Source organism: Cygnus olor, chromosome 26, assembly GCF_009769625.2.
Source record: "Cygnus olor isolate bCygOlo1 chromosome 26, bCygOlo1.pri.v2, whole genome shotgun sequence".
Classification (NCBI taxonomy): domain Eukaryota; kingdom Metazoa; phylum Chordata; class Aves; order Anseriformes; family Anatidae; genus Cygnus; species Cygnus olor.
The window spans coordinates 1,074,086-1,096,252 of NC_049194.1; the positions used below are offsets into that span (position 1 = coordinate 1,074,086).

At 59.1% G+C, this 22,167-nt stretch overlaps 1 protein-coding gene across 2 annotated transcripts in view; it reads left to right on the forward strand.

Moving 5' to 3' along the window:
* GNG7 (G protein subunit gamma 7) overlaps positions 1 to 21,750 on the forward strand; it is a 68,370-nt gene extending 46,620 nt beyond the window's left edge. For both annotated transcript variants that reach the window (XM_040537769.1, XM_040537770.1), the window contains exons 3-4: positions 13,928 to 14,046; positions 17,504 to 21,750. In XM_040537769.1, coding sequence (XP_040393703.1) covers positions 13,966 to 14,046; positions 17,504 to 17,629 — 207 coding nt within the window. In that variant the 5' untranslated portion in view covers positions 13,928 to 13,965 and the 3' untranslated portion in view covers positions 17,630 to 21,750. The remainder of the gene's footprint in view (positions 1 to 13,927; positions 14,047 to 17,503) is intronic.
* The last annotated feature ends 417 nt before the right edge of the window (positions 21,751 to 22,167 follow it).

A 22,167-nucleotide genomic window follows, 5' to 3' on the forward strand; every position in this document is an offset into this window, starting at 1 on the left:
CTCTGCTAGGCACCGTCTTGCCCTCTGTCGCCGCATCGGCGATGAAAACAAGATGAGAAAGCTGGGAGGAGAAAGTCACAAGACTGCTCCCGTAGCGGGGCGTTTTGTGGACGTGGGGAGAAAACATTAGTGTTTACCTCATGTGATGTGTCTGCTGCGAAAGGTCATCGCCTTTGTAGTGAAATTACGAGGCGCTGTCCCCGAGATGCAGACGGCTGCCTCTGTGCCGTCGCTGGCCGTGAGCCGGCGTCCCCGAGCCGTTCAGCTCACGAGTGTCAGAGCAGCCCGTGCGGCTGCGGGATGGGATGCCGGGAGCTGCTCCTTCCTCCCGGGGCGTGTGGTTAGGAACAGGAGCGTTCGCTTCACGGCCGGCTGCCATCCGGGATTTTTCAGCAGCACCGGTGTGGGATCACGGCTCTGAGTCCTCACTTTGGGTTTCTCAGCCTTCGTTAGCAATAGGCTGCTGATTATGCAGGGAGGGGGATCTTGCCTTTGCGTTAGCAGAAAAACGCCTGCATTTAGCCGTGTGCTGCCCGGTGCTGCACGCACCAGGCGTGGTCAGCTCCAACCCCTGAGCGCTGAGGGTGCTGGACTCGGACCGATGCTGAGCTGTGGGGCACCGCTGGGTCCATGGGGCCTGGAGCACCGGGGGCTCAGCTCCTCCACACGTGCTCCTGGGATGCGCCCAGGGTCCCAGCAATTGCCAGGTCACAGACATCGCTTAATTCTGTCCTGAATCCCTTTTCTCCTTGCCCGTGGCTGCAGGTAGCTCTCTGTCCGTGCGTGGGATGTTAACGCGAGCAGGGATCGTGTTTGCTTCGAGTCAAGGTCACTGCAGGATCCTCAGGAGTCAGGGCAGTGGCGAGGGCTCTTTTCTCGCCGCTTGAGGTCTGCACTCGCTGTCTGGACACATTGCCCGTGGCTGTCAAGTCGACGCGTTACTTAATCTCTGTTGCAATATCGACGTTTCTTTAGCAACTCCCTGTCTATGCGCTGTTTTTCAGGGCACGGTCGCCTTGATTCATTGATGGCACCATTATGTCTAGAGTCTTGTAGGCTCTGTCCCTTGAAGTCCCTGTTGCTCCACTCCAGCACCGTTTACAGGCAGCTCTGCAGCTTTCGGTGACTCCGCGGAGAAGCAGCGCGCGCCCGGTTCGTCCTCGAGTTACACGTGGGTTGGCATCAGATTTCCTCGCTGAGTCAAGATGCAACTGCTACGACCTGAATTCACGAGCTTAAAGCTCCGCGGTGCTTGTTCTGCTGCTCATACCATCACCCCAAGAGAATTTGCAATGAGTAACCTCGCCCGCAGCCTTGCAGGCCGGTCGCGATGGAAGCGGAGCGCCTTTGCAAAGCTCACAGCAGAAAAACTTCGCTTGGCCGTCGAGCAAGCAGGCGTGACCCAGATGTGACCAGAGCAGATGCACGGAGTAGAGAGGTGCTGTTTTCTTGCGGCTATTCCTTGGCAATGATTGTGTTGCAAAGCAAAGGAAAATATTTTTGTGAGCAGCTCACGCTGAAGATCTCATCTGGGAACCTGGAAAACCAGCTCTGCTGTGTTCTGACCGGACTGAAGCAAGGGCCGGCCAGACGTGTTCCAAGCTCTGCTAGCTGAAATGTGCTAAAATTCTGCAAAGAAATGTTCTTTAAAGACCTCTAGGGGATTGTTATCTGTCTACTGTGCGATACCTAGCTGATGGAGCAGCCAGGAATTGAGCACGAAGCGTGCAGCTTTGTTTTAATCAGTTGGTAGTTGACTCCTCGCTCCCCAGTTCCCAGTATTATCATTTAGACCGTTCCTATCTTCACTTCAGAAGAGCTTTTTTCCTAGCCAGGAGGTGAAGATACCACCGTGGTTTGAAACGGGGCAGGCTGAAAACAAAAAAGCAAAACAAAAAAGCAAAACAAAAAAGCAAAACAAAAAAGCAAAACAAAAAAGCAACGCTTTGTGCAGCAGTGGCTGTGCAATCCCCTGGCCCTTAGGGCCAACCTCTTCGTCACTGCTGATGGTGGCGGAGGCCGTCAGCAGGAGCAAAGCACTGAGGACGCTCTGCTTTTGATAATGTGGCTTCAGAAATGCTTTCTGGACGTATGAAGTGTAGAGCAATGTTCTGACAGCTGAAAATACCTCGTGATTTATATGCTTTCTTTGGAAGCTGGCTTGGATGTGCTGTAGCCAGCTCTCTATCAGCCCTCTTAAATTGCACAAAAGAGGCTAAAATGCTCTTGGCTCCCATTTTCTAGGAGTTTTTTTTTGTCTCTACTACACCAAGGCTCATCAGCGAGCTCGTCAGCACTTTTCTTGTTTGCTCAGCATCAGCTGGATGCTGCTTCCCAGTAGTGCGAGCCTTGTCTAGAGAACATTCGTACGAAGAGCACCGCTTATCTCCCTGCGCCTGAACAGAAGGCAGATCGTTTTTAAGTAAATATTTTTGCCGTAAGCTCAGGGGTTTGTTTTTCCCGAGCTTGATGGCTGCGAGTTCACCCCTTGTGCAGACCCGGGCATGAAGCTGGGTCCCATGCAGGCAAACCCCCGGCGGGCAGCGGGCAGCGCGTCTCCTGTAGGTGCTGTCTCCCGTTGCAGTATCGCTACTGCTGATCCCCCGGGGGATGAATCCCCAGAGCCATGTGCAGCACGCGCGCTGCTGCTCCTGGCTTTGATCTTTGGCGTTGCAGAAAGCGAGCTGAAGGGGGAGACGTCACCTCGGACTGCTCGGCCTCAGCGCAGGCAGAAGTCTGCGAGGGAGGAAATCAGCCTCGAGTCCCGCTCCGAAGGCCAGATGAGTGAGAGTGACGCCGGAGCAGATGGCCCACGCGTCTCTGAGCAGGATACCTCGTCCTCGAGCATCGAGTGACCTCAGCCGAGCCTGCGGATGAGCAGTCCCCGCGGTGACACGAGGGCTGAGTGCGGCGGCTCCGAACCGCGCTGCCCGCGGAAGGTCTGCAAAAGTCATAAAAGGTTAAATTACAGCGAGCGCTGCTCCCGGGCTTATTCATACGTGTGTGGGACCAGACGTCTGCCCTGCGCCTGCCTCCTCCCTGCTGACGGCGGCGTGAGCGCGGCGCCGTGCCGGAGGAGCGGGGGGAAATGCCCCCGTCCCCGCACGAGGCATCGCGCCGCTCCGGGGGGCTGCGAGCGGTGTCACCGCAGCCTGCTCAACAATGAGCCCAGGTTTGCTTTACCCGGGGCTGGCAGGCTATTTTTGTCTGCCTCGACACGCTGTTTGAATGCCCTATGTGTAATAGCTGCAGTCAGTGCAGTGAACAAGCCCTGCTTCTTTTTCCATAGCATTAAAAAAAAAAAAAAAAAGGTAGCTTAGGGGCACATTGTGCTGGGAAGGCTCCTAACGGCTCCCTTACCCCGATTATTTACCAGTTCCCTATCTTCTCAAGCAGCATTGAGCAAGCTGAGCCTGGCCATACAATGAGCATATTGTAGCCTGTGGTTCTGATGTAATTCCCACCAAACACTCTTTCCACAATGAAAACTTTTAAGTTGCTTGAAACCAATCTCCTTGCCCTTTCCATCCCAGCGTGCAGAGCTGTGTGAAGTCCCAACAAACACGCTCTGCCGGGCTCGCTAACGGCTCGCCGCGCTCCGCAGAGCTCCCACTACCCTCTCGTCGACGGAGGCTAAAATAAGCACAGTGCTCCAAGGAAGGGTATTCCTCAGCGTTTGCCCTGAATTCTTATTTTAGGGCTTTCTTGTAATCTTGCTTCAACTCCGTGCGGCTGACACGGGATCCTATTTCGGGGAGAAGCAAAATAAGTTGGAGATAAGGAGAAGCAAGGGGGTGGCTGGGGCTTCACCCCAAGGCTCCCGGGGGCAGGGGAGTACCCGAGGTGCTGCCGCCTCTCCCGGAGTCTCGGGAAGGAGACTTGCAGTGATAAGGGAGGTTTTATAGGTCTGGGAATTTTATCTGCACGTTACAGCGACCTGAGCCTCTGTGTGTGTGTGTGTGGTAGGGACTTTTAATAGCCACGCGCTGCTGATTGGGAAATTCTCCGCTGCTTTCTCTACCAAAACACCGCAGCTCTGCCAGCTGACTCAGACCCGTGCCCTCACCCGTGTTTTCTTTCCTTTGCCCTTATTAAAGAATCCGGCATCTCCCTTTCCCATTTCCAGTGCGGTTTTGGGCCTCCCAGGTGGGAAGCAGGAGGCTGGGGCAGGGCAGGGACCAGATGAGGAGAGGAACGCCCGCGGCGCCCACGCTCCCCCGGCCGTGCTGGGGTTTCTCCGTCACCCCTTGATGTTGTTCGGGTTTGGGGGAAGGCGCAGGCGGCTGCGTGAGTGGCAGGGTTCTCCCTCTCGGGGCGTTTGCTTATCTGTAGAAAGCTCAGGAGTCATTTCACGACCTGCCACCCACTCAGCCCCCGGGGGAGTCGCAGCAGCGCGACCGCGGGCTCGGCTGGAGGCCGCTCGCTCGGCGGCGGCGTGGATAATGCTGTCAAATCACCCGATCCCGCAGCAGAAGCGCCTTTTACACACGAGGCTGATGGGTTTGTGTGAGCCCACGGCGTGGCCGGCGTGCCCTGCGTACCCTCGTAAAAGGAGGGAGCCGCACCGTGGCGGCCGAGCTTCCCCTGGTGCTCTGAAGGTCCTGAGTGCTGCTGCCCGCGGCCGTTCCCAGCTCAGACCCGTGCAGCTCTGGGAGACTCTCAGGAAGCTTTGTGATACTCAGCCTAAACTTCCCTTTCTTTTATCTCCTTCTATAACTTAATACAGCGGTGCCACCGTGCAGCCCAGCTTCCTGCTTAGTCTCTATTCGCCCCGCTTCAATGCGGGGTTGCTATCAGGCGCTCCCAGGCGAGGACAAACCCTGTGGTGGTCTAGCCAGGATATACAGATTTAGTCCTCGGTCTGCCCGCTGAAATCAGTAAATCAGGGCCTCCTTCAGGCCATAATTGAAGACATAAGCGTGTGTTTGGTTAGCGTTGGTATCCGGGGCAAGTTCTAGTCTCGAGGATCTGAGAACTTACCCTTAATCGCTTCTGAAGTGACTGCGTGTGAAAATAACCTAGCAGCAAAGCCTGAAGGAGTTTGTCGTCCTCCTCATCGCTGTTACCCGGGCGGTTGGGTTTTGGTGTGCCAGGGTTGTGGGCTTGCTGCTGAAGGGCTGCAACAAAGCCGCGGGTTCTCCTTGCAGGACAACAAAAGCAGCCCTCATTTCAGTGCTCTGCGCGAAGTGCTCGTCCTTCAACCCCTTCCTTTGGGTAAGGTCCCAAAATGGGTCAGCCTGCATTTCCTGGTGATGCTTGAAGAACAGGCATTTACTTACAACACGTGGACAGCCTCAGGTTTAAAAGTCCACCCGCAACGGTTGGCGTCCTGCTGGCGTCGTGGAGCAGCAGAACTGAAAGTGCTCGAAGCAGGGGAAGTTAGGGCCTGATTTCGAAGAGCACAGAGGAAGTTTTGGGCCCGTCCAGCTGAGGAGGAGGCAGAAATGCTGCAGAGGAGATGGGCTGGGCACCTGGGGCTGACGAGGTCCCGTCGTGGTTTCTGCAAGCAGAGGAGAGGCATTTGTGCAGCTTACTCATCTCGGGCACCGAGGGGCAGGAGAGGAAGCTGCAGGTGACTGGAAGGGAGCAGACTCAAAGCGAGAGCGCGGCGCGGGGCGGGGATGGGAGGTTTTTGGGGTGCAAAACCCCAAAAGCCCTGCAGCAGCCCTGGTGCTGCTCACATGCACGTGGCAGCGTTGTAAATGATGTTAGGGCTGGACCTGCTTTTCTGCTCCTTGCTGAGCACCCGCTCCTGCAGGTCCCACGGCCGTGCACATTGTGGCTGGTTCTTGCAGCAGCGCTCCCGTGGAAGCCACGAGCTCACGCTGCTTTGTGTGCAGAGCGAGTTGGGGTTTTCCCCTCCGTGCACTTCATCTGCTGACTGAACTGACCAGAAATGCAGGCAGGATGAGGACGGAGCAGACTTGGCAGCCCGAGTTCTGATTTGCACTTTGCTCAATCCATAACAGCCCCTGGGCACCTTGAGCAAAGCCCCGCTTTTGTTTCTAGTTTAAATGGTATACCAGAGCATTTATTTTGCGTTTGGCCATCCACAGCATCCGGGGACGAGTGCAGGAGCCCAGCAGAGCCTCCTGCATGGTGCCTGCCCCACGAGCACAGAGCTTGGGAACCTGCAGCCCAAAAAACCTGCCGAAACCTGCCGCCGCGCCGGGGCTTTGCGTTCAAACCCAGAGCCCTGCTAGCTGGGTGGCAGCCGCTGGGTGCCGGCTGGGGGTAACAACTGATGTAAATACTTACCTTTGCACTCTGCTGTTGTGTTGTCTTTTTTTAAAAGGCACGGTCTAAAAATAAGCGTGGAGCGCTGCGGTGACTCACGGTGCCCGGTGCAGCACAGAGGCGCTGATTGTGTGTAATTGCCCTGCCTGAGGTCCCACCCAGCCGGCGCCGGAGCTGCTGCAGATGGGGTGGAGCGAAGGTGGGGGCCGCATCCAGACCACCGGGGGCTCGGGCTGAGGTCTCCCGGCAGGTGCATCCCGGGGGATTTGCGCTCTCGGCCAGGTAGCCCTTTCCTTTAACGGGAAGGAAACGGAGCTCCGCATCTCCGGGGATGCTTCTCCTTCCCAAACCCCTGGCCAGCCCGTCTCTGAACTCCCCTAGTTTCAACACGCTTCAGCAATTAATGGGACTTCTGGTAGAGGCAGAGCTGAGCCGGGACGCGTGCCCTCTCTGCTACGCCCGTACCCACGCGGATTGCTGTGGGCACGAGGGGAGGGTGGCCGGGAAGGGCAGCGAGCTCGGGGTGGCAGGTAGTCCAGCAGCCCTGGTGCAAACCCACTGCAGCAGGACGGTGTTCGCGTGGTGGGACTGTGCAGGACGGGGGCTGTGCTCTGTCTCGGTGCTGCTGAGCGTGGCCTCTTCAAACTGCACCCCTGTGCACGGTCTCCTGCTGCAAGCCCCGTGCGTGCCGTCGCAGCGCTTGCAGGAGGAGTGCCGCGTCCCTCGGGGACACCCGAGACTGCTCCGAGCTCAGGTGCTGTCTGCTGCAGCATCGACAGAAACCCGAACAGCCTGGGCTGCTTACCCAGGTTGTGCAGAAAGCAACCTTCCCTCTGTGCGTGTCGGTGCTCGGCAGTGGCGGCTTGAATTGCTGTTTGCCGCGGGGATAACCAGGTTTTTGGGGTGCCTGGGGATTGTTTCCGGCTGGGAACAAACACACCTCGGTGCGTGAGCTGGGGGAAAAATAACCCCTGAGCAAATGATACTCAGTATGGACCTGGAACTGGGGAGCAGGCTGCTTCCCGTGCTGGTAACCATGGTATTTGAAGCTTCCACCAGAAGCGGTGTTGCTCTGGTAGCTCTGCACAGCCCAAGTCCCCGTCGCTGCCGGGTTGGCACCGCCGGCGGCTGCAGCAGGGACTTTGTGCCCTACAAAGACGTGGCCCAGTTCCAGCCTGCTGGAGCCGTGATTTACCTGGGCAGGGACGGCGTCCGGAGGGACAGTTTGTAACTGGAGGAGCTCATGGGCACTCCTGTAACGTGTTTATTGCTGAACTCAAATGCTTCGGCTCCCCTGCCCTGTGCTTGCCGTGCTCTTTGCGCTCCCGGTGCTGCAGAGCGAGGCGGTGGAACGAAGCCAGGCTGTGTAAACGTGGGATGAGCCTGTCCTGAGCAGAGCTCCCCCCCCCCCCGCACCTTTAAGGCAGCGTTTCCCTGTCCTCCGGGACTGCTCCTCGCCACGCTCTCCCCGAGTATTGTCCCGCACCATAGAAATCTGGAGGTCTTAAAGAAGGAAAAAAAAAAAAAAAAGGAAAAATTGCTGCACTCAGGAAAAAATTCAATAGCTCATTCAGCTGTTAAGCTACTGATGCAGGAAGTGTAAAAGAAAAATGGAGCCTGCTTTGTTCTGCCCAGACAAGGAGTAAATGCCATCGCCCTAACAGCCTTTTTCTGTTCCAAAAAAGCATGAGGTCATCTCCAGAAGCAGGAACCGCCGGGCGGGTTTGCGCTGGGTTACCAGCGCCGGGCTCCCCTCGTCCCAGTGCAGGCAGGAGCGCTCCTCCTGCTGCTCCCAGCTCGGGGTGGGGGGTTTGGGGAGCAGCCCCAGGGAGCCTTCGGGCAGCTTCTGAGCTGCCCCGGGCCGTTGTGTGCCCACCCGTGGGTGTGCTCGGGGACCGGGCCCTGCAGGGGGGCTGCATGGAAGCGTGGGCACTGCCGCCTCGCTTTTCCTGCTGAAGCTGAGTGGTTCGGGGCGATGCTCCTCGATTTGGGGGTGCAGACCCGTTCGTTAGCTGCTTGAGTACTCGGTGCATCCCTTCCAGCTTGTTTTTCAGACAGATCCTGGACGTCGAGTCCCACTGAGGGAATCTTCCCGTGTCGCACTCTCGAGCACCGTGCATTAAATGCCCCGGGTTGCGCCGTGCCTGCAGCCCTGCAAGCCTCTCCTCTGCTGCTGCCCTGTGCTCTTTGTGCACGGTGGGCTGCCCTCAGGCCACCAGGCACTAGAAAATCCGCATTGCTGCGTTGCAGATGGCTCTCTGCACCTCTTTGGGGCTGCAGGGTTGCTGCCACCGCTCAGCGACACGGGGACCCTTTACAGCGCGTGCGCACACGTGCGCTTTGCTGCAGCAAAACGCTGCTGGAGCTCGTGGGCATTTCTCTGAAAGCTTTGGTCAAACCACACTCCAGGAGCATGTTCTCTGCCCCTGAGCATCTCTCCGGCTCCCTTCCTCATCAGGGGCTTGCAGCCCACCCCGGTAGCTTGTCCCCCCGGCTCCTGGCAGGGAGGATGCCCGGAGGATGCCCAGCCAGCCCGGCTACGGGCACAGGAGCTGCTCGAGCCGCTGGGCATCGGGAGGCGCATTCTTCAGATGCTTCTCAACCGGGACTTCCATCGCCAGCGACCTCGTAGCTGTTTTTATCTGGAGGGGGGAGACAACAGCAGCATAACTGCAGCAGTTACTCAGATGTTCGCCTGTTTATTTAGCCTGTTAGGAGTGGCTGCTTCCAGCTATGAGAAGTATGGGAAGAATTCCGAAACGAGAGGGATCAGTGCATATTTATTTCCTAGTGTAATACTTCCTGCCATTAGGCCGGAGAGGCGGTGGGTGGGAGCGTGCAGGTGGCACCGACTGCGTAAAAGAGAAGGGGCTTTGTTCGAGCGGCGCGTTGTGCGCGGCGTAAACGATGAACAGCACCGGGCGTCAGCCTCGCGGGGCGGCCCGGCATGCCTCGCAGCTCGGAGGCACGTTACGGCAAGCCTGGCTTCTCGGCACGCCGCGGTTGTGCCGCCTCCGCGGGCGGCAGTTTCGCCCTCGTCCCCCCGAGCCCCGGCGTGATATTTCGGGGCAGGGCGACACGGGGCGGGTGGCGCGAGGCCGGCGGTCCCTGCGGTGCCCTCGCCGGGACGGAGCGAGGTCCAGGCTGAGCCTTCCCACGCCGGGAGGCGGAGGAGAGGACCGAGAGGGCAAAACCCTGCGTGGAGCCCGGCCAGGAGGCTCAGCTGGAGGCGGCCGCTGCGCCGGGAGCTGCTGCTGAGTCACGGCTCCTCCACGGGCGGCTGCTGCACGCGGCTGACTCAGGGGCTGCGATGGCTCCGCGGGGCTGTTTGCATTGCAGCAGCCAAAATCGCGCTGCCTTCGCGATCTACCTGGTACACGGAGAGCCAGCTGATGCAAAAACGCCTCCCGTGCCCGCCTGCATTGACGTCAGGGGGCTGCGCGGAGCGGGTGCTGGGGGGGGCAGGCACAGGGCAGCCCCGCGTGAATGCCCTCCGAGCGCCCGCCGCGGTGGAAGCGGCGGGGCACTGGCAGTACCAGAAGCACCCTGCTTGTAAACAGTGCAAACCCTTTTTGCTGAAAACGTGAGGAATGCGGACGTAAGGCCTCTGCTTTTGTCACTTGTGCTGGGATCCTTTCGATTCTTCTGTTTAATAACGAAACCCGACCTCGCGGGGCACGTTGTGATTTTCCTTGAGGCAAAGTCTGGACTGGTGCAGGGCACCGTCAGGAGCATCCCCGTGTGCTTTCGGTTCGTAACACGCACACCAGTTTGAAATAGCAAATCCTGATCTTCCCAGAACTTGTCCTAAGTTCACTGCTGGGACTCTGTCCTCCGCCGCTCTTCCCAAAAATAGGCAGAAGCTCGTGGGGTGCTTGCGCCGCAGCCAACTCGTAACTCGGGACTCGGTCGCTTCATTCTCGGGGCTGCTCTGCCCCTTGCCGTGCTCCCGGCCGGCTCCCTGCCTGCGTGCTGCAAGACCTCGAAACCTTTCGTCACTGCCTCTTGTCGGCCTAGACCTTGAAACACCACTGGATAGCAGCGTCGCAATGGTCGCGCGTCCTCCTGATTTTCACCTTCCCCTGTAGCTCCTTGCGGCGTTCAGCTCACCGCAGCGGCGGTTTCCGTGCGCCGCCCTACAGCCGTGGAGGTGCGGAGCCTCGCTGCAGCTCCCTGAGTGCCTCCACAGCCCAGGTTCAGCCCTCCGGTGAGCCCGGACAGAGGAGCAGGGAAGCGGGAAGGCAGCCGGCGCGTCGCAAGGACCGCGACGACTTCAGCCCCGCTGGAATTGCTTACACAGCCTGAACAACTCCTGAGTTAACGCTGCGCTAACGCAATGGAGGGATGTCCGAAAACGGGGCTGTGCTCCCCGGGCAGCGCTGCCCTTCCCGGGAATGCTGCAGTGGAGCCGGGGCAGGCGGATTAGCCACAGGGGCAGAAGGTGCCCGGCAGCAGAGGGGCACGGGAGGATTGGTCTGCTGAGCGCTCTCCGTCGGCCTGACTCAGCCAAACCCGTGGTGTTACCGCTCTGCGGAGTCACAACAAGCACTGGGAGGGGAGAAGCCTGCCCCGGGCAGGTGCTGCTGCTCTCTGCGGCCGTGCAGAAACACCGAAGCGTTCTCCCCTCTTGCAGGAAGGAAGCCGGGGTGTGTGTGTGTGTTTATCTGCCGCCGGGTGATGTGATGGGGGCGGGAGGGGTGTGCACGAGACCTGGCTGTCCCGACCGTCCCGTGCTTCCCCTGCAGGCCCAGCGCAGCTGGCACCCGCCTGTCCTTCTCCAAGCGCAGATTTATTGAAAACATGAAGCTCAGAAGGGGGATGCCCTCGCTGTGTCCCGCGTGTCGCCCTGATTTGCACCACGTGCACCTTACTCCAGCACGCTTCTGCCTGGCTTCTTTCCAAACACCCTACGCAGCCGTCTGCCGAGTGACATCTTCAAAGTTTGTTTTGGCTTTAAAAAAAAACTCCCGAGGACGCCCTTCGCGTGCCTCGCAGCGACCCACTGGATCTTCTTTCTGTGCTGAGGGCTTCCAGTCGTTAATGACGTGCTTAGTTAATTATTCACCGGGGTGCAGGAGCCAGTTGTGAAGTCCCGCCAGGCGGAGCCGTCCCGCAGCACCACCGTGGTCACACCGGGTCCCCCGGCACGTGCCACGGTCCGGGCCTCAGCACCAGGCAAATCCCCACGGCTGCATTCGGCTCCATCTCCGCACAGCTCCTGCCCTTGTGCGAGCTCGTGGCTGCAGTTGGCAGCTGGAAATCGAAGGAGGGACGAGAGGAGCTGCGTGGTCACCAGCCCACGGCTCGTCGTGGAGAGCTCCTGGGTCCTCCTGGGGTCCCACGCAGCGGTGGTGGCCAGGAAGGGAGCGGAAGAAGTTGCAGCTTTGGGTTTTGTCGCCACAAAACCGCTAGCTCCGTGCGACTGGCGCTGCTCTGTGCGCTTGGACGAGGCAAGGCACGTGGGGTCTCGCTGGGTGCCAGACTGCGGTGCTGAGCTGCGGGGCGCTTGTCAGCACAGGAGCAAGGGAAGGCAGGTGCCCGCGCCTTCTGGGTGCCGTGCCCACCGAGCAAAGCTTCATTTCTGACTTACGGGTGTTGCTTTTCAAGGACTAAACCGACCGTAGTTCGATGCCACCACCACACAGCAGCGCGTCCCCGTGGCCGTGGGGCGCTGCGGGGCCGGCGCTGGGCTGCGCCTCTCGCCCCGGCACGGCGCTGCCGCGGGCCCACAAGTTCCCTTAGGGAGCCTGCCTTCGGCTGATTCATCGGCCCTGTTCCATAAACAGGAAGCTGGAAAAGTACAAGCAGGTGATCTTGCGCTGTTGCAAACACAAATTACAGCCCAGTGCTTGTTTTTTTGTTTTTTTTTTTTTGTTTTTTTCTTTCCTCCAGCTGCCTGCTGACTCCTTACCCAGGTGAAGAATTGTTTTATCAATGAGCAGCGGACTTTGCCATAACGAGGTCCGTCAAGTTCACGGTGTGGACGTAGGAACAGCGTGACGTGGAGGCAGCTCTTCCCCTTCCTAACGCTGCCTGCGCTGTTTTGGAGTGCCCCGAGATAACTGCTCAGCACGCGCTGTTGGGCGGCGGGGATTTATTAGGGCATGCAAATGAACGGGGGATGGCCACGAGTAGCTGCTCGCAAGCCAGCTGCCTAACGAGCCAAACCTGCCTGCTCTTTCCAGGGGGTAATGACATGAGAATTGAGAGCAGCACCGCCGCAGCCGACGGCCGGGTCCGTGCCGGGGTCGCAGCAGGGCTGAGCGCGACTGCTGGAGCGCGGCTCTGCAGCCCGGAGGAGCTCAGGGGCTGCAGCACTCGCTGCCGAAGGAGCCAGCTGTCTTCCAGACGAAGCCTTCCCACCTGGAGGTGCTGCTTTCTCCTGGAAAAGAGTCTTTTTCTCGCAGCATTGCTGCTTGGGAAACGGGAGCAGGGGAGGAGGCTCCCTCCCCAGGGCCCATCCTGCTTCCTTCCAGTTTGCACAGCACCACGCCTCGTTGCAGCAGCGCGGCTCCCCGTGCCGCCCTGAGTAATGCCTTCCAGGCCTCGAGAGGCAGAGGTTCCCAAATACCCCTGCTAATTCGGACAGTCGTCTAACGGCAGAGCGGGGGACGTGGCTGGGGCACCGTTTGTTCCGTCCAAACAGACAGCTGGGGGGTTCTGCCCCCAGCGGGGCCGGGGCGCCTGGGTTCGCCGGGGTGCTTTCCTCCTGCCCCGTCCCACCTAGCAGCGTGTGGGCAGGGGTGCATGGACAGAGGTGAGGCTGCTGCAGCCCTCTCCTGCTCCCCAGGTATTTTCTGCCCCCGGGGCTGTCGGGCAGGGACCTCTGAGGCCACCTCTGCAGCCGCCCCGTGCAGACAGCGGCACGGGAGCAGTCTGAGAGCAGGAGCCCGGCTCGGCGCTGCAGCCCCCGCCACTGTCCCACGCCTCCGGCCGTGGCGATGAATTAATCAGTGTCGTATCACTCCGGTCCTGCAGATAAACTTCCCCTGGTGCTGCTTGTCCTTTCCTGGGAAGGCTCTGTAACCGCCTGGCATCTCCCTGCTGGGGTACCCTGCCTGGTGGCGGCAGGGACGCGGCCCCACCTTTGTTACTCAAAGACTTTCTTACTCCGTTCTTTTCAGGAACAATTTGCAAAGTTACAGATCAATAGCACGGATCTGAGTCATTGGGTATCAAACATTCCCTCTCCAAGCCTCATGCTGCAGAGGAAACCCTGCCAGAAGCAGGGGCCGGGGCAGGACAGAGCGAGGCAGCAGTGAAATGCAAAGTGGGGGTGAGCACCCAGGGCGAGCACTGTCCCCGTCCTGCTGCCTGCCCGGCTCGCTGCAGTCATCACGTGGCAGGTTACCCCGGCTGGAAAATCTCTGTTGGTGTTTCCAGTCGCTTTCCTGAACGCGTCTGGCAGAACTTTCTGCAGAAAACGTTTCGTTTTTCCCCTCTCGTCGGCAAGTTTCTTTTTTTAATCCAAAAAAAAAAAAAAAAGCCTGAAGAAAGAGCACTAAGAGTGCTGTTAAGAGGAAAGGAGAACTCGCAGCAAAATCAGGAAGCGTTCGGTTGCTGCCACCAGCTTAGAGCCCGCGGGAGCCTCCCGCACGTGGCCGTCGGGGTGAGGACGGGCGCGTGGTCCCGCGGTGTGCGGCTGTCGCGGCGCGATGCCAACCCCGCTCTCCCCTCCTTGTTTTTGCAGTGTTCTCGCGTGCTGGGGCCTAGAGCCGATGGCAGACAATGTCAACAACTAACAACATAGCCCAGGCCCGCAAGCTGGTGGAGCAGCTCCGCATCGAGGCCGGCATCGAGAGGATCAAGGTGAGCGCGGCAGGCGGAGCAGCGCGGTGAGCCGGGCTGGCACGGGGCGGGAGGGATCCGTGCAAGGGCTTTGGGATTTCCCTGTGCGTGCTGCACGGTGTCTCCAGCCCGGGTGTTGCAGCACGTCCAGCCGAGAGCCCTTCCTGCAGCACCGCTTGTACCCGGGAGGTGAGGTCACGGCACAGGGAGCTTCTCCGGGAGCCTGTGGCATCAGAGGTGACCGCACCATCCGGGGGCTGCAGGTTCCTGGAGGTGAAGGCACCAAATCTGCAGGGGCCAGAGCCAGCAAAGCCAAACTCCTGGGCCGGGTGTGTGCTTCTGTGTGTTACAACCTCATTTCCCCATCTTCTTGCTCGATGTCTTCGCTGCCCTTCGCATCTTCTCTTGGAAAGTCTCTGCCCGCGCAGTTCCTTCTCAGCTGCTGCTGTTATTCCCTTTCCTTTCAAACGCAGAATGACGGAGGCACGCGCTCACTTCTGCTTTCAGGCATGTTTAGGGACTAGGGAAAGTTAATTCAGTGCTGCAGTTGTCCTGGAGAGTGAACTGGGGTCTGTTCTCAGCCGTGTGCAGGCTCACCAGCAGTCTGCTCAAAGGAGCCCTGGGAATAAAGCTCCCCTTAGCACGGGGGGGCTGGAGCAGGTACGGTGCCGAGGGGCAGCACTGGGTCCTTCGGCAGTTCCCTCCCTCTTCTGGGAACCTCCTGGGCGATTGTGAGCTCTGGGGAGCAGCTTTGCTGGGGACAAATAGCACGTGGGCAGCAGGGCCCAGGCGCTGTCAGTCCCTGGGCACAGCTCCTGCACCCCCAGCTCAGGGGGACACCCCGAGGCGCTTGGGATGTGCAGAGGAACCGTGCCCATGCCCCGGCCTCTGCTCTGCGTGCGGGGCTGCCGCTCGCTCCGGGGAGCAGCCCGAGGGAGGCAGGAGCAGGAGGCGAAAGCTGTCGGTGGAAGCTCCCTTGGCAGTGAGAAGTGCAAAAGAAACCCCCGTGCGCGGCGATGAGAGGCACAGTAAAAACGAAACACTGTAAAATACGTAGGTGTTAAATCCACCTGGTAGTTTTAATTTAATACCTCCCGCTCCAAGATGTTTTCTTTGACTTTCAGTCCCTGCTTCGTCTGCAGCAGCAGGTCCTCTGTCATCTGTGTGCAGGAGGAGCTGCTGCTGCTTTGAATATCTGTTTTCTTTTAAGCCAGCCTGAGGTTTTGTAGCTGTTTTTAGGGCCAGCAGTTTCCAGACTCCAGCGAAGCACCCATCAGAGAGGCCATTTTAGGGAAGACAAAATAAATTACAGGTCTTCCCCGTCTGAGACGTTGCTGACTCTCCTCGGGATGACTGTGTCTCCGCTCAGGATCCCAAAGTGTGCACGCCAGGGAGGAGGGAGGGTGTGTCTATACTTAGCGACCTTTGTAGCTGTGACTATCTTAAATGCTTTGCTGGGAAAGAACAACAGCGCTGGGACCGCAACACGCTGCTATTTAGGCTGAGCGGGGAAGACGTGCTGTCTGGGCGAGCTTTCAATAAAGGCCTAATCCGCAAACCCTGCTCTGAAGGGAGCGTGCCAGGCCAGGCAGCTCCCCGAACACGGCGTCAGACGAGTCCTCCTGCGCTGTGAGCCTTCCTCCAGCTGCTGCCTTCGATAGCTCGCAGCTGAAGTCAGCGAGACGTGTGCTTGCCTGCAGATAAATGAGCTAACGTGCTTCGGAGGTGAGGGGAAGGGGCTCCCTGCGAGCTGCTGGCGGGGCTTTGCCCGCAGCAATAGGGGTAGCGCGAGTGCCCCGGCAGGAAGGTGATGGTGTGCCTTCCTCCTCTCCCCAGTGCCTCCCAGTCTGTGCGCCCAGACCCGGAATGGTCCTGCCGGAGCCCGATGCTGCAGTCGAAATGTGATTTTCCTGCTCCCCAGCCCCAGCAGCCCACCCGTCTGCCGGGCACTTCTTAGTGACCACGTTTTGCTCGCCCTCTGGTTCATTTTCTCAGCTGAAGCTTTAAGCGCCGGGTGCAGGTTTCCAGGGCACTTGCTCTCGTAACAGGTTCATCCCTGCTCCCGGCAAGCTAATCTCTTTCTCCTTGCTTCGCTCTGAGATTAGGAGCAATTACTGTCTTATGTGAGTAATAGCTTTAATCTGGAGGCTTGACCTTGTCTCTGCAGAGCAGCTTTGCTGCTGGCTCCTGCAGGGGTTGATAAGCACCTTCAAGTGCAGGTCGGTAGCAGTTGGTGCTGGAGGTGTTCGTTACTGGTTAGCACTTTAATGCTTACTGCTGCAGTAATATCTGGCGACTCCCGCGAGCGCACGCTGCAGGCTGCAGGGAAACCTCCCAGACGACACGACAAGAGGACGAAGCCCATCCCGTGTTGCCAAAGGTTAAGGGGTTTGCCCAAAGCTGCAGAAAACCGCGCTTTTGTCGCAAGCTTCCCCTCCTCGCTTGGCGCTCTCAGGTGCTGCTGAAAGGTTTAATAATTACGGCACCGAGCTGCCAAGTCCTGTTGGGCAGGTTGCATCGCTCTGCAGGCTGATGAGCCTCGGTTGCGTGCCACCGCGTCCTCGGCAGGGTTGCAGGGCGCAGCGCACCCCAGGGCGCAGGGGACCCCAGGGCACAGCGGACCCCGGTGGGTGCCAGGCACGGCACCGGGGGGATTGCAGGCGGGCAGCTGGTTCGGTGGCAGGCAGGGCAGACACGGCAGGGCCAAATCTGAGCACAGTGGATGCCCCTTGTGCCCCCAACACGAGCTGGTGCTGCAGCGAGAGGGGTGAGCAGCCCCCGAGAGCCCCCACCACGAAGCTCTGCCGTGGAGCCCCAAACGCTCCCATCTGGCAGATGCAGCGCGGTTGCGTGCATGTCTTGGGTTGGCCTCGTGTTCAACCAGCTATTAAGTTAATTAAAAAAATGGGTCTGCTGCGAGCCTCCAAAGCTGCCGGCACCTCCCTGCCTCGACTCCATCTGCGCCTCCCTCCCTCCCTCCCCGCTGCCGAAGCGTGCGGCCGCGCCGCTGCCCACCGCCGCGGCCTCTTCTGCCGGGCTGCTCTGGGCTCGCGGTTCCCAGAATACATCTTTGAACTAAAATAAGCAGAGCCTTAAGTAATAGCTTCTGATGGTTTCAAAACCTCCGTTTTTAACATCAGAGGACGGCCACTCCGAAGCAGGCGTTTTTGTTCTTTCTCTTTTATCCCAAGGCCTTTGAGAATCAGGACAGTAATATCTCTTCTGCATCTCTCGCTCTCGGCTGGCAGCCTTTTTCCCAGACTCATCGCTTAATTTATGTCAGACCTTAAAACCCTTTATCCATGCCCATTTCCCCTTTTCATTTTCAACCATCTCTGTGAAGTTTCTGTTAGCAAGAGCCGAGCGTTACATCTCGCCGCGGAGCCCCGGTGAGCGCGGCGCCGTCCCCTCCTCGCGGTGCACGCCCAGGCTTCACCTGGATCTCCTCGCTAACCTCCCGCTTCCTTCCATCGTTTAGGTCTCCAAAGCATCCTCCGAGCTAATGAATTACTGCGAGCAACATGCCAGGAACGACCCGCTGCTGGTTGGAGTGCCCGCCTCGGAGAATCCCTTTAAGGACAAAAAGCCTTGTATCATCCTATAGCTTCCCTCGCTCGGGCGCGTGCGATCTCTCCGGCAGGGCACCACCATTCTGTACCGACTGAAACCAAGCCACAAACCTAAAACCGCGCCGAGGGGTAAACGCTAACGTCGGATTCACGTAGAACTTAAATCTCAAACAATTGCGAGTGCTTTAGAGACGGGTGTCTGCTCCTGGGCAGGTGCCGCACTGAGAGGGGTCAAAATTTAAAAACAAAAAACCAGGGTTTGGGGAGGGGGTGGGGGCGTTTTTAATAGGGACATTCAAAATTGGTACCGGGGTGGTGGAGGAAGCGGGGTTTTTATTGCGTTTGCCAACGGGATGCAAGTGGGTATCGGGACCTCGCCGTTAGGGGCGTTGAACAAAGGTCTAGGTGGGTCTGACCTGATTAGTTTCCAATTAGCACGTCATTTCAAGAACCGCAGCCTGCTCGCTCCGTTTCTGGAGAGGGAACGGGGGAGAGGAGTCCAGGCGGGTGGCGATTTCCTAGAAAACTAGTACAAAAAAAAACCAGAAACAACCCACCCCAAATCACAACTCGAAAAAATTGCTGTTGCAAATGAGTAAGTCGAGCGCCGGGGAGGGGGCACGGAGGCAGCGTGGGGGGCCCCCGTCCCGCGCAGCGCGGGGAGCCCTGAGAGCCGGCGGCTCGCGGCGGGGAGCTCCCAGCATGGGAACCGCCGGGGTCGGGCTCCTCTGATCTCGTCGGGGTTTTGGGCTCTCTGTGGGGTTACCGCTGTTTTTTCCCAAACAGGACTGTACTGGGGGCGGGGGGAGGGAAGGGGCTTTCCGCAGCGCAGTACCGCGTGAGAAACCTTTGGAACCGGCCTTTTGGAGATTCTCGATCCAAAACACTAAAGCTGGCAGATTTACCAGTATTTCCCATCGCCCTTGCTCTTACCGAGAGCGGGAAGTGGAAGTACTGCCACCCAGCCCCGCTAGCTCGGGGAGGTGAGGGTCAGGCTGTCGGGCAGTAGTGCAGCTCCCATCCCTTGGCCATCTCGCCACGCCGTGTGAAGGGGGAGGCGGCTCGGCACGGCCCGGCACGGCGCAGTGCGGCACGCGGGGAGGAGCGGGGACACAGCGAGCAGCCCCCCTGGCCCCCGGGGACAGGTCAGAGCTCAGGGAAGTCCCCACCGCATCCCACAGCCACCTCGCTTCCCACGGTCACGGCGCCGTGGCTTTATCCGAGCCCAGCCTGTTTCTGCGGGGCAGAGCCCAGGGCTCCGTGGCGAGGAGGAGGAGGAGGAGGAAGGCTGATGCTCCTCTTGGTAGGCAGAGGCCCCGTTAGGTTTCCTGACCACGACACCGGTACCCATTCCCAGTCCAAGTGAGTGCAAGCACCCGATTCTGTGGTCTAAATAGTTTCAGATGCTGTTTGGGGAAGAGAAGGAAAAAAAAAAAAAACCCCACACCTGATGTGAACGGCTGGGAGCTTCCCCGTTCCCCCAGGGTTCCTTTGGCTTTGGTTTGGGACGCCACGACCGCCCGCTGGGACGGAAAGCCCAAGAGAGGGGAGAGGAAGGAGCCCTTCGGTGTCTGCTCTGCTGCGGCTCGCTGGGAGGGAGGAGAAATGATGATAACACTGGGTGCTGCCGGCGTGCGGCTGTCGGGGTCACCGCGCCGCCGCGTTGGTGCAGGCTGGCGGGGAGGAGCGGAGCGGGGCCGGTGGCCCGGGGCGCCCCAGGAGGCTGCGGTGGCGGAGATGCTTCATTCACACTTCTTGGTTCCAGGTGTCGCCCTCGCTTTTTTAAGTGCGTGATCAACTCGCCTTTTTAAACAGAGTCGGGGTAATAAAAAAAAAGGACAAAACGCGTTTTTAACACTAACACCAACCGCAGCACCTCCCGTGTTCGTCTTGCAGCCACTTCCCTGGGGTTTTTTTTGCCGAACTGAGAACTCCAAACCCCCCGTCTTCCCCGCGTCGCGGGCTCCTGGCCCGCGGGTCCTCCCCGTCCCACCGTGAGCGGTGCCGGAGGTGCACCCGGGGGAATTTCATTCGTTTCCCTCTGGCTGAGTGCATCCCGGCCCTGCTCGCGCCTCCAGCCCGGTGCCGTGCTCATGCTGTGTCCCACCACGCGCCCGCAGCTCCGCACCGGGCACCGGCCACCAGCAGCGAGGTGACCCCGAGGGCGGCTCCCCGGCACGGCCACGGGCAAAGCCTTTTTTAATTTCAATCTCTCATCCAGCATCACTTCAAGCTCCCGAATGCCGCATCTGTAGCGGGAAGCGAGCACTGTCCTGAGGGTTTTGCCGCAGCAGGGCTTTCTCTTCTCGAGGAGGGAATTTCCTCTGTCCTTAATCTAGTACAGTTCCAGCCTTATTTTTCTACTCCAGATCGCTGATTCTTCCTCTATGTTAGAGACCAGAGCATGGTGCTATAGCCGGTGGGCCAGGCCAGCGCCCGAGCTGCAGGGCAGCGAGACAGCCCCGCGTCCTGTCCTGCCTCCGTGCAGCACCGCGCGGGTGGCCGAGGGGAGCGCAGGCGTCGGGCACGGCTGCTCCGTGCCCGGACCTGGCCCTGGGGTGCTCCCCGCACCCCGACACCCGGCGGGAGCGAGCCCTGCACCCGAACCCCTCCGCACCCACCCCACGCCACCCGGACCGGCTGCGGGTGCTCTGCCGGCGGGTCCAGGCAGCGGGTCGGGGTCGGGGAGCGTCCCCCCGGTGTCGCGTCCCCGCTGGGCACGCGTGGCCCCGTGCGGAGCCGCGGTCCTGGCCGAATCCTGCCGCTGCTGTGCCATGGGGCAGGCGGGGGGCTCGGGTCTGGTGCACGGCTGGGGATGGGAAACGGCCTCGGAGCTGGGGGGCCGCCTGCACCCAGCGCAGAGCCGCCTCCTGTCCCTCCGGGGGGACAGCGGGGACAGGGGAGCCGGGCCGGCTCCCCGCGGTGCCGTGCGCGGTGGCTGCACGGAGGGACGGAGGCTGCGGGGCCCGGCTGCAGTCGGAGGCTCGCGAGGGGGGAAAATCCTCAACCTTTTTTTTTTTTTTTTCCTTTTATTTTTCCTTTTTTTTTTAATGTTTTTTCCTCGTCTGAGTAAATCGGTGATCATACTGTAGATGTTTTTTGTATAGCATAAGTATAAGTGCAAATTACGGTAGTTGCTTGTACTTTGTTAGTGCATTTGCCAAAAAAAAAAAAAAAAAGAAAAGAAAAAAAAGTTAAAAAGAAAAAAAAAAAGACACTTTTCAGGACTTTTTAAGCGCTCCAGAATGCTAAGGGGGGGGGGGGGCGAGGAGGTGGTTGGTGCCTCTTTTGTGCTGCTGCTCAGGCGTCGGGCAGCCAGTGCCAGCTCAGCGCTGGCTCCACAAAGGCCTTTTTTTGGGTGTAAACACATGCCCAAATCTGCCTGAAGTTTTCTTTTTAGCATGTGGTGAAGCTGCTGCCAAAAATAGAAAGGAGAGGGACCGGAGAATAAAAGGGAGAGAGGAAACGTAGCTTCTATTTAATTTTTTAAAACCGGTCCCGTTTTCCTTGCCCTCCCCTCCCTGTCTCGGGGACCTTCCCAGGGCGCAGCCCCGAGCCCCGCACGGCGCCCGCGTGGCCCCGCAGCTGCCAGGCGGCTCGCTGATGGTAACGGTGCTGCTGGTGCCGGTGCTGCCGGTGCCGGTGCCGGAGCCAGAGCCGGTGCCAGGCACGGTTTGGTGCCGAGCAGCCCGGCTGCAGATCGCAGAGCTCGGGGCTGACCCCACGGCGCCGCCACCGTCCCCCGAAATCGGCACCTTTGGTGCCCCCAGCAGAGCCCTCTTCCTCTGAGTACTTAAAAAGTCACCTTTATTTAACAAAAAGTGAAAATAACGCATTTACTTCATCGAGAAGAAGCCACGCGTCTGATACTTTGCGCTCTTTAATTTTTCTCTCTGGTCTATTATTATTATTATTATTATTTGCCAAATTCTGATATTGTTGCCAAACGCAAATCAAGGTTTGTAAAGACTGTACTTAGGAAGTAATCGGTGTACGTAACGTAGGCTCCTCATAACGTCTGCATTTTTGGATCTCTGATTTTTATTTCTGGTGTGCCATAGACCAATTTCTTGCACAGTGTTTAATATTTCGTGGAATTGTTGTTAAGAAGTGAATTGATAACACAATAAAAAGGCTCACTTTTCATTTTGCCAGACCTCCTGCCCAGCCTGTCGTGCGGCGGTGCCGGGGGCGCGTGGTGTGGGTGCTGCGGGTGCCGCCGAGCAGCCGGGTCCCGGGGCTCGGCGGTGTTCCGGGAAGAGCCGGGCTCATTGGGGTTGTCGTTGGTGTTGGGTAACGACTGACCCTTCCTTCCTGCCGCTTTCTCTGGAGCTGCCTTCCACGAAGAGCCTTGCACCCCTTTGGGCGCTTCCTCCGTGTCCCCCTGCGTAAGGTCACCGGGCGTTGCTTGGAAATCCTGGCCCCGTGCCGGGCAGGATGGGACCATCACCGGCGGGGCCGTGCGGGGTCTCTCCGCTCTCCCTCTAGCAACCACCCGGCCTCCAGGAGCAGATCCCCGACCTCGCGCCTCACCCCCAGCCGATCCCACAGGTCGTGGGGACAAGCGAGGGTC